The 13,609-nt window shown below is 51.3% G+C and overlaps 1 protein-coding gene across 1 annotated transcript in view; it reads left to right on the forward strand.

Annotated features, from left to right (window-relative positions):
* Positions 1 to 13,584, forward strand: part of TBC1D19 (TBC1 domain family member 19) — a 34,589-nt gene extending 21,005 nt beyond the window's left edge. Inside the window, exons 12-22 of the mRNA XM_078881244.1 lie at positions 1,228 to 1,340; positions 2,464 to 2,538; positions 4,258 to 4,320; positions 5,301 to 5,385; positions 7,705 to 7,749; positions 8,056 to 8,088; positions 8,234 to 8,343; positions 8,931 to 9,022; positions 10,517 to 10,632; positions 11,147 to 11,217; positions 11,994 to 13,584. Of these exons, the coding sequence (XP_078737370.1) occupies positions 1,228 to 1,340; positions 2,464 to 2,538; positions 4,258 to 4,320; positions 5,301 to 5,385; positions 7,705 to 7,749; positions 8,056 to 8,088; positions 8,234 to 8,343; positions 8,931 to 9,022; positions 10,517 to 10,632; positions 11,147 to 11,217; positions 11,994 to 12,068 (878 nt within the window). The 3' untranslated portion in view covers positions 12,069 to 13,584. The remainder of the gene's footprint in view (positions 1 to 1,227; positions 1,341 to 2,463; positions 2,539 to 4,257; positions 4,321 to 5,300; positions 5,386 to 7,704; positions 7,750 to 8,055; positions 8,089 to 8,233; positions 8,344 to 8,930; positions 9,023 to 10,516; positions 10,633 to 11,146; positions 11,218 to 11,993) is intronic.
* Positions 13,585 to 13,609: the final 25 nt, after the last annotated feature.

Raw genomic sequence — 13,609 nt, forward strand, 5'->3', positions numbered from 1 at the left:
TCGGCTGGGTTTTATGTACAAAGTACTTTAACTGCCTGCATACCTGTGGTCACAACAACAACAACAACACAAATAATTGAAATGGTATCTAAGCATCATTGGACCTCTTTTGCCAGTTCCAAAATATAATAATAGGGTTTTTCCCCTTTTTTCTGGCAACAAAACTGACACCTTTTTGCAAGGATTCATGTCTGCATTAACCACAATACCTGCAGTCAAATACAAACTAAAAACACACTGATAATATATGCATATAACACACTATGATAATATATGCATATATTATCATAGTGTGTTTTTGTTTGCATTTGACTGCAGGTATTGTGGTTAATGCAGACATGAATACTTGTAAAAAGGTTTCAGTTTTGTTGCCAGAAAAAAGGGGAAAACCCCTATTATTATGGTATCTAAGCACTTTCTCAATGCAAGACGCTTCACATAAATGAAAAGGAGAATAATACAAATATTTAAAAATATTTCTTTTTTAAAAACACGCTTTAATGAAATGTACCGTACTCGTAATGGCAGAACTCCACGACTCTAGGAAGTGGCCCCGAAGCTTGCCACAACGTAAGGGACTGGTGATTTACAGCCAACGTGAGTTGAGCGTGGACAATTAGACCCGTAAAAAAGATTGTTTAAAAATATATTTTTAATTTTTAATGATAGAATATAGTATTGTCATCAGTATGATATTCCTATACCAAGTTTGCAGTCGATACGACATTGGGAAGACGGTTGAAATTGAGTTATAAGATTTGAGGATACGACAACAGACAGAGTTAAATAAAAGCGTGTAAAATGTTTAAAAATATATCTTCTTAATTTTTTATGATAGAATATAGTCTTGTCATCAGTATGACATAAGTATACCGAGTTTGCAGTCGATAGCACATTGGGAAGTGGGTAAAAATAGAGTTACAAGATTTTTTAAGGATACCACAATAGACGGAGTGAGTTCAATAAAAGCGTATAATAAAAATACATTTGGGTACAAGGAGGTTTGGTGGGCGGGAGTGGGTCAAGGCAGGGCAACACGAGAGAGAGCAAGGCCACAGCAAAGGCCAGGATGAAGCGATGGGTCCCAGCACCAACCACAACCACAGCAACGATGATGACGATCTCTAGGGGCAGCCGGGGGGAAGGTTGGCGTGGGGGGACATTCATTGGGACTTCACTGGGGGATGATTGATAATTGTTGACCGATTGGTGGCCATGTTTCCCCAGTGCTGGAGACAGATGAGAGTCTGCTGGCCCAGCACTTTGCCCGGAAGGGCTGCCCCAACGCCCAGCGCGCCGCCCTGTGGCTCCTCATCCTCAACGTCTCCATGGGCGCCGAGGTGAACGTGGTGCCGCGTGCGTTTGGCTCGGAGCGGGAGGAGGGAGTGGGGGCCCCGATTCGGAGGTGCTCACGGAATGGCCGAGGGACGTATAAGGGGATCGTGGCGGGTCGGAGCACTCGCAACGACACCGCCTGAGGTCCAGCGTTTCCTTTCCAGGCTTCAGGCGCCACGTGGTTAATCCGGACTCTCAACTGTGGTCTGAGCGGGCGTCACCAAATCATTGCGCACAAACTCGACACTTTCGTCAATAACACCAGTGCCTTCAAAGGAAAAGTACATATGCACGGTATTCCCTCGTTATTTGCAAAAGGACACGTTCCGGAGATGCCCGTGAACAGCAGATTTAGCGGATAATGATATTGGCCTACGAATATCGTACGTGCAAAACGGCTGCAGATGTTTCTGAAACTTATAGAAGTTCTTTCCATCTCACTTTCTCTCGCACGACTTCCTCTCTCACGACTTTATCTTTCATCACATTATCTCTCAACACATTATCTCTCGTCACTTTATCTCTCATCACTTTATCTCTCATCACTTTATCTCTCACGACTTTCTCTCTCATCACTTTATCTATCACGACTTTCTCTCTCACGACTTTCTCACGACTTTATCTCTCATCACATTATCTCTCATCACTTTATCTCCCGTTACTTTCTTTCTCTCTTTCTCAGTGCAGTCGTGTAAAGTCCCAGATGCGATTCACGGAGAGCCAAGATCGCGGATAGCGAGTTCGTGAATAACGAGGACAGACCATATTGCACAAAAGCTGACATTGGCATTCACTCGGTTTGTGATGAGGTGACCAGGTGGCTCAAAGGTCAAGTTCGAATTCCAGTCAAAGGTCAACTCAACTTCTCATCCCTCTAGTTTCAATAAAATTAGAAGCACGCTGTGGGAATGCAGCAGTGGCTGTATTATGAATATACATGCCCCGGTCATAGGAATGTCGGATTTTTGCCTCTTTTCTTTTTACAAATAAAGAGTGTCAACACACACTCGTTTAGTGTTCCATTCCAGGAAAATGTCCACCCTGTATGAATGAAAAGTTTTTGCCCAGGCCTGCTAAACGTGTTGGCTTTGCCAGCTTGAGCCCGCTTCTTTGTCTTGGTTGCCGCAGGAGATGCAAAAGTATGAGCAGCTCAAGTCCGCAGTGGTCCAGCAGGATCTGCTTGTGGACAACCTCATCTACAAGGTGGGCCCAACTGCGTCACGGTGGCCAGATGTTAACTACCTCGCCTGGTATACAGGAGGTCGTGGGTTTGATCACAGCTCTGGCGCCTGCTGTGTATTTGGAGTCTGCGTGTCTCTTTCTCTCTCTCATCATCGTTATCACGGTGGCTAGGAGATGTTAACTACCTCGCCTGGTATACAGGAGGCCGTGGGTTCAATCCAGACCCTGACGATGCCTGCTGCTGTATCTTTGGAGTCTGCGTGTTTCTCTCTCTCTCATCATCATCACGGTGGCTAGGAGATGTTAACTACCTCGCCTGGTATACAGGAGATCGTGGGTTCAAGCCCAACCCTGACGATGCCTGCTGCTGTATATTTAGAGTCTGTGTCTCTCTGCCCGTGGTCGCGTGTATTTTTCTCGGCATCCTCCGGTTTTTCCCTCCACATTTACGCGTTTTAGAGTATTTGGCTGCCGTACATCTCCACGTGATGATGATAAGCCACTTCGTTGAGCTACTGTTTGTCGCCAAGCCGTTTCTGAAAAATAACTACAGTAAAACCTTGGATTGCGAGCATAATTCGTTCTGGAAATATTCATAATACAAAATACCTTTTTATATTTTTATTATTTAAATTTAATATAAAGTAATCAAATTTATTAATTAAATTTAATCGTGGCTGGTGTGAGGGAAACGAGAGAGAGGAGAGGAGGGTTGTTGTGTAGGACGATTTTCACTTGCAGTAGTTACTAAAGAACAGTCACTACACTTGGACACAAAATAAAAAAATGCTTTACGCACACACTTGTGGTCACAACACTAGAGTAAACAGTTTACGCTCGCACGGATGTTGACTATACGAGTGAGGCACACCGACTGAGGCCGAGCATGGGAGACGATTACCCAGAATCCCGTAGCGAGAGAGAGAGAGAAGAACCATTGGTTCAGTTGTGATCACGTGACGCTCGGCAGACAAAGCGTATACTGTACGTACTACTCGTATTGCAAGACCTCGCTCGTTTATCAAATTAATATTTATTTAAAAATTTTGCTCGTCTTACAAAACACTCGCAGACCAAGTTACTCGCAATATTACTGTATATCGCTGAGTGGGACTTACCGGGTAAAAAAAATAGTTCAGTTTATAGAGTTCACGCAGAGACTTCAGTACTTTCAGCTCGGGAAAAGGATCGGACAAATCCAGAGGTCAAGGCCTAATAGGTCATCGCGGGAAAAATGCCGTTGATGACCAGCACGCAGCCCGCTATCGCTTCCTTCCACTTTCCAGATTCCGCCGGGTTTGAAAAGTCCACGACGAACCAACTTCAACTGCCAGTCTCTTCATTGCGGCTGCCTTTAAGCACTTTCCCTCTGCTTACTCGGGGTGAGGAGGTTGGCGGCTGCGATGCAACCGAGACCAGTGTGCTTGTCGGCAGAAGCAGACCACATGAATCATCACCTGAGCTGCTGCTGCTGCATTGTGGTTGCCCTTGGCCGTCCACTTAGCACCCCCCATCCCTTCGGGGGGGGGGTGGGGTCGGGGAGGGGGGGTTCTCGATAAATTGAGTAGCAATTGGTTGGGAAGCCAACAAGTGGATTATCCTGTGGATGGACTGGCACCCGTCATTGGAATGTGGAATTGCCATCAGCAATGGAGATGAGCACCGCCACGCTCCCTGGTGTGGGCCAGCATTTTGACATTTTGTGCGTCGGTGGCATTGTTGTCGATCTGCTTGTTTCAGGATGTGAAGCTGACGGCCAGCAATGATGACTACTACTTCGTGTTTGAAGATTTCCTTTACCAGGTAACGCGAGTTTACTCACCTCTGCGTGTGCGTGTGTGTGTTGTGTGTGTGGTGTGTGTGTGTGTGGTGTGTGTGTGTGTGGTGTGTGTATGTGGTGTGTGTGTGTGGTGTGTGTGTGGTGTGTGTGTGTGTGTGGTTGCCGAACTAATATACGTCAGAAGGTCGCGCTCGTTATACGCACAAAGCGTTTGCCGCAAATGAATCGCGATACCTTAGCTGTTCTCGTCAAGAAGCTTCAATCGTCATCACGCGAACTCCGGTCATCCTCGGAACAGCGGCTTTAGGCTAACCGTCGGACAGGGACGGTGGTCACCGCATCATCGCGCGGTGCTTTCAGATGCGCTTTTGTGGCCGTCTGGAACGCTCTTCCCTTCCGACGTTAGAAAGCCCACTGGAGCTGTGCACTTTTAGGTCTAAATTGAAAACTAATTTCTTCAGAACTGCTTGTTGTGTTTAGTTTGTAGTCCTTCCCCTGGCTATGTACGGTGCGAAAGAAGTTCAACATACATAATACATACGTGTGATTAAAATGTTCATTTGAGTGTGAGGGGTGGCATAAGTAGCCGTCCAGCAGAATAAGATTAAACTTTTATTTTCATCTCACTTCTGCAAAGTGAATGCTAAACCTCTCTTGGAGATGAGAAGCTAGCTCAGAAACTGGTAATTAAAGATGTAATCAACGCTCCAGATAATGTTTTTGGTCTTTGAGTAATATACCCTCCGATTTTACCACCGAGATGTAAAATGTATTTTCAATGATAAAATGCAACATTACCGTGCAGTTACAAGCAATGTCAATTAATACCGTGCGATCTTTCATGGTAAGCGTGTGCGTTAACGAGAGCCTTGCATTTTTTAACGACGGCATTACCTTGATTTCACTGCAGGCAGCTCTGGCACGGCTTTCGGTAAAGAGCCATCAGGTTGGAATCGGGCGATTTGTATGCGCGTTGCTGAAACCTGCGCGTGCCTCGTCTTAGGTGCTGTTGTGTTTCTCTCGAGACACAAAAGTGCTGAGCCACTTTGAACACAACAGCGCCACTCCGCCCAAGACGTATTCCCCAGGTGCGTGCGTGTGTGTGTGCACATGTGTGTGCGTGTGCATGTGTGCGGGTATGAGAGATACATTTTCATTTGGTACAGATACAATGGGAGGCTGATCGATGCCCGGGTGCGGTCAAGGGATTGCTCCCTATTGCTCAACCACGTTATGTATGCCGACGGCCTGGTAATTGCTGCTCACTCAGAGGAGGAGTTGGAGGCGCTGCTGCTGAACCTGGAGCTTGCCACCAGGAGGTGGGGCCTTACAATCAGCCCCACCAAAACTAAGCACCTGCCTAGGTATTTTGTACCATCGGACACTCCACCCCCACAACTCCCAATTGGTGATAGGGCAGTTATGGAGAGAGTGGAGAGTTTCCCATACCTTGGCAGTGTGCTCATGACTGGCTCCGGTTTAACAGCAGAGGTCTCACTCCGAATCAGTCGAGCGGCATTATCTTTTCATCGGTTGCGTAACGCTGTGTGGAAGCTACCTGGTCTATCTCTCTGTACGAAGCTTCAGGTCTTCTCAGCCACAGTCATTCCATCCCTTCTCTACGCTTGCGAAACGTGGACTCCCCTAATGGAACATCTTCGCCGGTTAGAAACATTTAGCCTGGCCTGCCTATGATCCATCCTGGGTTTAACCAGGCTGGATTGTGTGAGGAGCTCACAAATCCTTGAAAGATGTGGACAAAGTCTCATCGGTGAGCTCCTCTGGCAGGCAAGGCTGCGTTGGCTGGGTCATGTAGCCCGCATGCCCAGCCACCGCATGCCTAAACAGCTTTTGTTTGGCCGGATCGAGGGGGCTAAGCGGGCGCGGCACGGGCTAGAGAAGAGATGGAGTAATGTGGTACAGGAGGACGTGGAACTTAGCGGACTTGCCGATGAGCAGTACCAGCGGTGTCAAGATCGGCCTCTGTGGAGGAGGCTCGTGAAGGACGCTGCTGGGCAGTTGGAGGCAGTCGCCCTCCAACAACAACGGAGGGTGGAGGAGCGACGCTCACAGCAACGAGCGGAGCGTCGGGTGGCTAAAGCACAGCAAGTTGGCACAGTAGGGGGCACAGGTGGTGCATCAGCCAGTCGTCTCAGTCAGTCGACCTGTGGCATCTGGGTCTGCCCCGTGACCTCCTGCCAGCGGGCGTTCGACACTTCACGAGGCCTCAAGGTGCACATAGCCTGGCACAAGAGTCGTGGTGACGTCACCGCCACTTAGTGGCGAATGGCGGTTGTTGTTGTTCACTGGGGAGCGGTAGTGTAGTGGTTAGCGTGTTGTGCTACAAACCCGGCGACCCGGGTTCGATTCCCGCTCACGGCCAACACCGGTGATGATTATCTGAACCAGTCCTGGGCCTCCCCTAGGTCGACTCAGCCTCAAATGAGTACCTAGTGCGATGTATAAACATCGCACATACAATGCGTTACACTTCCACATTTGCATGGTGTACAGTCTGGAAAGTACACACATGGCAAATTTCCAGTTTGTTGCATCTCGGGAAGTACGCTAAACATTTCGAACAGACACACATATTCACAAATTTCCCTTTTTAATATATATAGATGCACGTGCACAGCCATTTTTAACTCTGACGATGCCTCTCACCTAACAACGGGACCCACGAGTTCACAACGGCGCCCACGGTCACTCACTCGCTGGAAACACCTCCCCCCCATTTCGACTCCGCATCTCGCACAGCTGTTGACTGGCTATCAACATCGAGCGGACGACTGTCGCACGCGGGGATTACTCCACAAGTGTGACGTCATCGTCAATGCCATAGCCCACGTTAGAGAAAAAAACAATGGCCTGGAACTCAAGGCATGCGCCACATACTCGCTGAACACGGGTTCAGTTACCAGCCATGGATATACCATCAGTGCCAAGTTGTGTGTCAGCCTCTTGCGGATAGCATGAACACAACTGTCCATGTGCTGCGCCACATACTAGCTGAACATGGGTTCACTTCCCAGCCATGGATATACCATCAGTGCCAAGTTGTGTGTCAGCCTCTCCGGGGGTCTCCCCCCAGTTGACGAAGCCTGAGATCCATAGCTCTAGAGAGACAAAAGATGCGTATTGTAGAGGCCGACCAAAACTGAATTTCTGGTTTCGGCTGAAAACGAAACCAAACCGAAAGTTCAAAATTGACTTTCGGCCGAAACCGAAACTCTGCCGGAAGAGGCCATTTGCCAACTTTCGGCGCCAAAACCGAATTTCGGTCGGCCTCTAGCGTACGGTGCCGTCCACAGCACCACTGGCCCAACGTGTTGGGCCCCAATGGATGTATCAATATGTCCTGCCGAGTATTCATGTCGATTGTCTGTGTGTGCCGTGCGCTTCAGGGAAAATGGGCGTGGAAGAGTTTGCGACCGTCTACCCGCCCAGCGGTGAGCCAACATTGCGAGGTGTAACCACGTAAACGATTTACCGCATTCGGAGATATATGATTGGGCACGAGTGAGTGTTCTCCGTTCAGATGATGTGCGGCCAGGTGAACGGTGCATAGCGGGGATAGGCGGCATGGACAGACAACCAACGTGTAGGTCCGTAGCGTTGTGCGTCAGGTTCCTGTTCTTCGGGGAAGGAAGGGGTGAAAGAGGGGATGGGAGGGGGGGAGTCAGCCACAATTCAAGTTCAGTCAAGTGAACTCGGGGTCTCTGGAGTGGCATTATCGCGTGTCTGCTGCCTTGCAGGTGTAATTCCCTTCCACGGCTTCACGATGTATGGTAAGCGATGACCGCCGCCACCTCGTAAACATTGCCGGCCGGCACCGGCACTTGCCAGCGGCGCAGCCTGCGTTGCGCGACGCTGAGGCTAGCGCGTGCCCTTGCGAGCGAGCGAGAGCGAGGTTTGTGTTTTCCCCCTCGGCAGTGGCTCCGCTGTGCTTCCTCTACCACGAGCCGCACACCCTCTACTACGCCTTCCGCCAGATGTACGTGCGCCACTTCTTCCGGCTTCACTCGGTCTCCTCCCACCCGTCGGTGAGCGTCGTCGCTAGTTGCTCACCGCTCGTTGTTGCTCGCACCGGACCGCTCGCTCGCTCGCTCGACCTTTCCGCGTTGCGCAACGTCGCGAACAAGGACGGAAGACCGTGCACGTGCACGGATTCTGTGGTGCTTTCGAGGAAGCTGCTTGTCCTCGGAGGTAATGAATTCGTCAACATAATGCTCGTGGGCATTGCCAGGTGCCCCGGAAGCAGCATTTAATTTAAACAAAACTGATGGGATGGGGGATGGTTTAGTTTTGTTTGTAGTTGTTTGGGTGATTTGTGTTGCCTTTCTTGTACTTCGCACTGCTATCGTGTTTCTGTGTTTATTGTTGTGACGCTCTTTATACCCCGTGCCCCTCCTGGACATCTGTAAAAAAGAGCTTCACAGCTCGTTGTATTTCTCCAACATGAATACAATATTCTGATTCTGATCGTCTTCTGACAATACAATGAGACTTTTAAGATCACAGCCGAGAATGCTCTCCTGGCGTGATGCAGCAACCACGCTTCCTTGCATTCAGGAGAAGTGAGGCTGAGGTCGTTGCCGTGACCCCTCGCTCACTGGTGCTCTGTGTGCAGGGCATCGTGGCGCTGTGCCTGCTCTTTGAGACGACTCTGCAGAGGCTCCAGCCGCGTCTCTTCCACCATCTCCGGGACATCGGCGCGCAACCGTAAGTCGCTGCACGACCACCGTTAGCAGAGTCAGTCTTTCCACAACCACCGTTACCAGAATCAGTCTCAGCACAACCACCGTTACCAGAAGCGAACTTCTTTCGCACCATACGTAGGCAACTGCGCTAATCGGAGGTGCGGGGGAAGGACAACAAAGGAAACACTAAACGCAGTTCTAAATGGAAATTAGTTTCAATTTTTGTATAGTAGTGTAGTGTATAGCGTAGTGTGTATAGTGCAGTGTATAGTAGTGGAGTGTATAGTAGTGTAGTGTATAGTAGTGTATTTTATAGTAGTGTATAGTAGTGTAGTGTATAGCATAGTGTGTATAGTGTAGTGTATAGTGTGTATGTGTGTTGAACTTCTTTTGCACCATACGTAGCCAACCGCGCGAATCGGAGGTGCGGGGGAAGGACAACAATTCTCTGATTCCTCGTGGTACGTGAACATCCCTGAAAGACGATGTCATGAGTGGGCCGCTTCGTGCACACAAGGGACCGCGTTCTTTATACGCCTCGAGAAACAATTGTCCGTCACCTGGCCATGAAATCAATATTTTGAATCATCAGCGCTGAAATACGCCGAACTATGTAATAAACCACATTTAATGATAATGTTTTTGTTTTTCACTGGTGCCTGGGCTGAGACAATGAACTCGCTGCACTTGAGAATCAGGTTCAGAATGAGAATCAGAATATTGAATTTCTACTGCAGGAGGCATCCGATGAGCAATGAAGCTCTTTTTGCACATATGTCCAAGTAAGATCACGTGGTCTGAACGTTACAACAACAACAACCAATACAACAACACGACAGGTACAAACGGGTGCGGCCCAAACCCACGTGGCCTTACGCCGGATCTCGGCGAACTCATTTCGGTCGAGTTCGCAACTCGCAATGCGTCGGCCTGTCGAGTCACATGGCTGTGAACCGTGCCCTCTGACCCTGGTCTGGAACTCCCTTCCCCCTGGCCACCCGCATTGCCAACTCACCCTGATAACGGTCCAGACTCCCGGCCCTGCCGGTCTCTCTCCGCCTTTTGAACGACGCACTGCGTTGAGGGTCTCCCACCGCGCGCCACGTCCATCTCCCATCCCTCACCGCCTGCCTCAAAGAATCCTCCCCGAGGCGGTCGGGTGACTCAAAATGCCGGGAGCGCTGCGCCGACGCCGCCGAGTTGAAATCCGGACGGCCGTCCGTTTTGTTAAACCGCGTCCTCAAACCGTACATTTTGGTTTTCATTTGGCTGAATCCCAAACCCTAAATTCAAAACGTCAGCTTGACCGCCCGCGGCCGGGGTGAGTGGGAACGGCACCGCCCTCAACCGTGCAAACGGGGTCGCTTCAAGCGATCTCCGAGGTAGCTCTGTGATACCCGCTTCCGCGAGCTGCTCCCCTGACCGCTCCCGTGCGCGGGATCCAAGCGGGACGCCCCGTGAGACGCCATTTTGACATTTCCGCCAACCCGCGCCCCGCGCTGTTGTTTGTGCGCAGGCTGCGCATCGCCTTCAAGTGGCTCGTGAGGGCCTTCTCCGGCTACCTGGCCACGGACCAGCTGCTGCTGCTCTGGGATCGCTTGCTCGGCTTCAACTCGCTCGAGCTGCTGGCAGGTGGGACCCCCACCCCCCTCCGTGTGGTGGTGTAGCGTGCGGCGTGTCCGTCACCTGCGTGTCCATGACCTGCGTGTCCGTGACCTGCGTGTCCGTGACCTGCGTGTCCGTGACCTGCGTGTGTGCGTACGTACCGGCTCCGCTCGGATAGGGGGTGGGGGGGGTAGAGTTGCTGTGCTGTGTGGGGCCCACTGCAGTGGTGGTGGTGATGCGCCGCAAAGGAGAATCAACTGCGGTGGTCCAAAAGGGACTCAGTCTGCCTCAGCAGCAGGCTCTCCCACCTGATGACGACGGATGCTTGTGTTGCGCCCGAAACGTCGTGATTTATTTGATATTTCTACCCACATGACTTTACCGAAAGAACCAAAGAGTATGGATCCCTGCAAGTCACGAAAGCTTCAAATCAAGACGTTCAGAATATTTATTTTTAGAGGAGGAATCCGATCGATGAGCTGTCTCTGTGACGTTACGGCGCTGTGACGCACGCCGCTCGCGCTGTGCGTGTCTCCCCCAGTGCTGGCGGTCGCCATCTTTGTGCTCAGAGCGGAGAATCTCATGGAGGCTGCTTCTCTCGCGTCCGCCGAGGTGCGTGCTTGGCTGCTGGTCAGCCCCCCGCGCGATGAACCCTGCCAACCCAAGTTCAATTCCCGTTCACGACCAGTAACAGTGGCGAATATTGTAACCGGTCCTGGGCCTCCCTGAGGTCGATTCAGCCTTACAGAAGTACCTGGTGTGGTGTGTAAACATCAGCAATGGGGAGACAAAGGTGGGCAGGCGTGGCTTCTGGCCACACCCACCCTCTCGTGCGCCATTACAGCCTTCATAGGTGCTTCTCTGACAGCACTCATCCCAACAGCCTGTAAACGGCTACACGTGGGGGGTGGGTCTTTGTGGTTTGTGGGGCGGGCGATCGACCGCAGTGGGTATGTCGTAGACTGGAGCCTTGAAGGAAAGACTCAACCGTGAACACAAAAATGGCTCTTGGATCTTGTCACGAAGTGGACACGTTACGATTTAATTCCGACAGACTCCTACGCTCATGATACACGCTGTGAATTCGTCTGCGGACCATCTTTTCAGGAATTAGGAGAAAAATTGCGTTCAGGGTAATGGGCTCAACGAAACAAAAGCAGCGAGACAGTAACATGCTTGACCGCCGACACAATTGAGGACTGCACGCAGGCGAGACAACTCGCCCCCGAATCGAGTCACAACCCCGACCTTGTTCAAAATTCTTTCGAGTCATTCGGTGCCGCCCTGCGCCCGTGTTAACGGTCGGCCATGCCGTTGCGGGTTTCGCAACGTGACCACGGCAGGAGTTGTTTACGTGGCCGGGGGTCTCTCCCGTCGCGCGTCCGCAGGCCGTGCTCGCCGATCTGTCCACCGTCAAGGTGGTACCGCTGCTCCAGCTCGTGCTCTTCGGTGGACTCAAGTGACGACGTGGACTCGCGCAGGAAGCACGCCGCCTACCCCGACACTGCACCCCTCGGCTGCCCGGCTGCCCACGCGTACCCCCAACCGCTCCCGTGTTCAGGAAGTTGGGCATTGCATGGGGGCGGGGCTCTGATTTGTGTCGAGAATTTGGTTTTGGTGAAACACGTTCCTTCGGAGTGGGCAGGTAGGAACTTGGTTGGACGGCGCATTCGTGCGATCCGTGTCACGCGGCGCAAGCCGCGTGGGGCGGCGTGTCACGTGGTGCTGAGCCCGCCCGAAGCGCTCTGTATGAAATACAAATCGAGGGCGTGGCTATGCACGACAGACAGACAAACAAATAATCCCTGGTGGGCATTGTGGAACTGTTGTTCCTACCTGTAAAAAAGCAATTTCCATTGAATTAACCCAGCCCCAACGTTCCACCATGACCACCTTCACGATGAGCCCATGGTCTATCCACTGCTGAAGGACTCCTCACCCTGTGACCCCCTCCCCAACGTCCGATCAAGGTCTCCGCCACGCCGTCGCCACCATTCTCACGGTCCCTGCGATGCCACAATCCATCCCCACACTCTGACGCGAGCCGAACTCGAATGTGCCCAGTCCCTGCGGTGGTCACGTGCGATCCTTTGTCATTCAGTCAGCAGTCTCAGCGTCGTCCATTATTGGCCAGCCACCCCTCTCGGGATCTGGCTTTCCCAAGCCCCCACTTATATTTTACCAGGTAATGCTCAGAGGCGACCTGGCCACTAATGATAGCTCAACGAAGTGGCTGTATTATCACGTGGGAATTTATAGCACCCAAATACTCTGAGTGCGTGTCGTTGATTCTAAATGTGGATGGAAAAAAATCCAGAGGACCTGGAGAAAAATCCACGCGAACACGAGGAGGGGGAGAGAGACATGCAAACTCCAAATATATACGGCAGACGTCAGGGACGGGATCGAACCCACGACCCTCTTGTGTACCAGACGAGGTAGTTAACAACTCAACAACGTGCCACTTACTTCCTTTAACGTTCAATGATTCGTCTAATTTGGCAATCGCGAGCCACGTGTTCTTCTGTTTTTCATTGCAACTCGAGCATGGATATTTGCGCTCTCTCGGCTTCCTTCGCCCGCGTCCGTGCGTCCGGTCCGTCCGATGAGCAGGGTTAAGAAAAAAGCACGCAGATCGAAACTTTCCTCAACAAACACGACACTGCGCCTCTGCACTTTTGTTCAAAATATCGGTGAAGCAAAACCGCGCATCGAATTCAAGCCGTGACTGCCGTCCGCGCTTAAAAGCAGTCCCCCGAGTCGCGCGACAAACATGACATCGATGTCTCGGTTTCACTGCTGGATGAGCGCAGCGGGCGGCCATCGCCAATTTTCACGACGTGAATCTGCCGCACGGGAGGGGGTGGTGGTGGTGGTGGGGGATTGAATCTTCTCTCTCGAATCCAGGAGCCAATAATACTGGTAGGAACCTCCTGGTTACACCAGCCCACAGGGGATTATTGTGTCCGTCCGTTGTGCAGGGAGGGGAGGGTGGGGAGGGGCT

The sequence above is a fragment of the Lampetra fluviatilis genome, chromosome 60 (genome assembly GCF_964198595.1).
Source record: "Lampetra fluviatilis chromosome 60, kcLamFluv1.1, whole genome shotgun sequence".
Lineage (NCBI taxonomy): Eukaryota > Metazoa > Chordata > Hyperoartia > Petromyzontiformes > Petromyzontidae > Lampetra > Lampetra fluviatilis.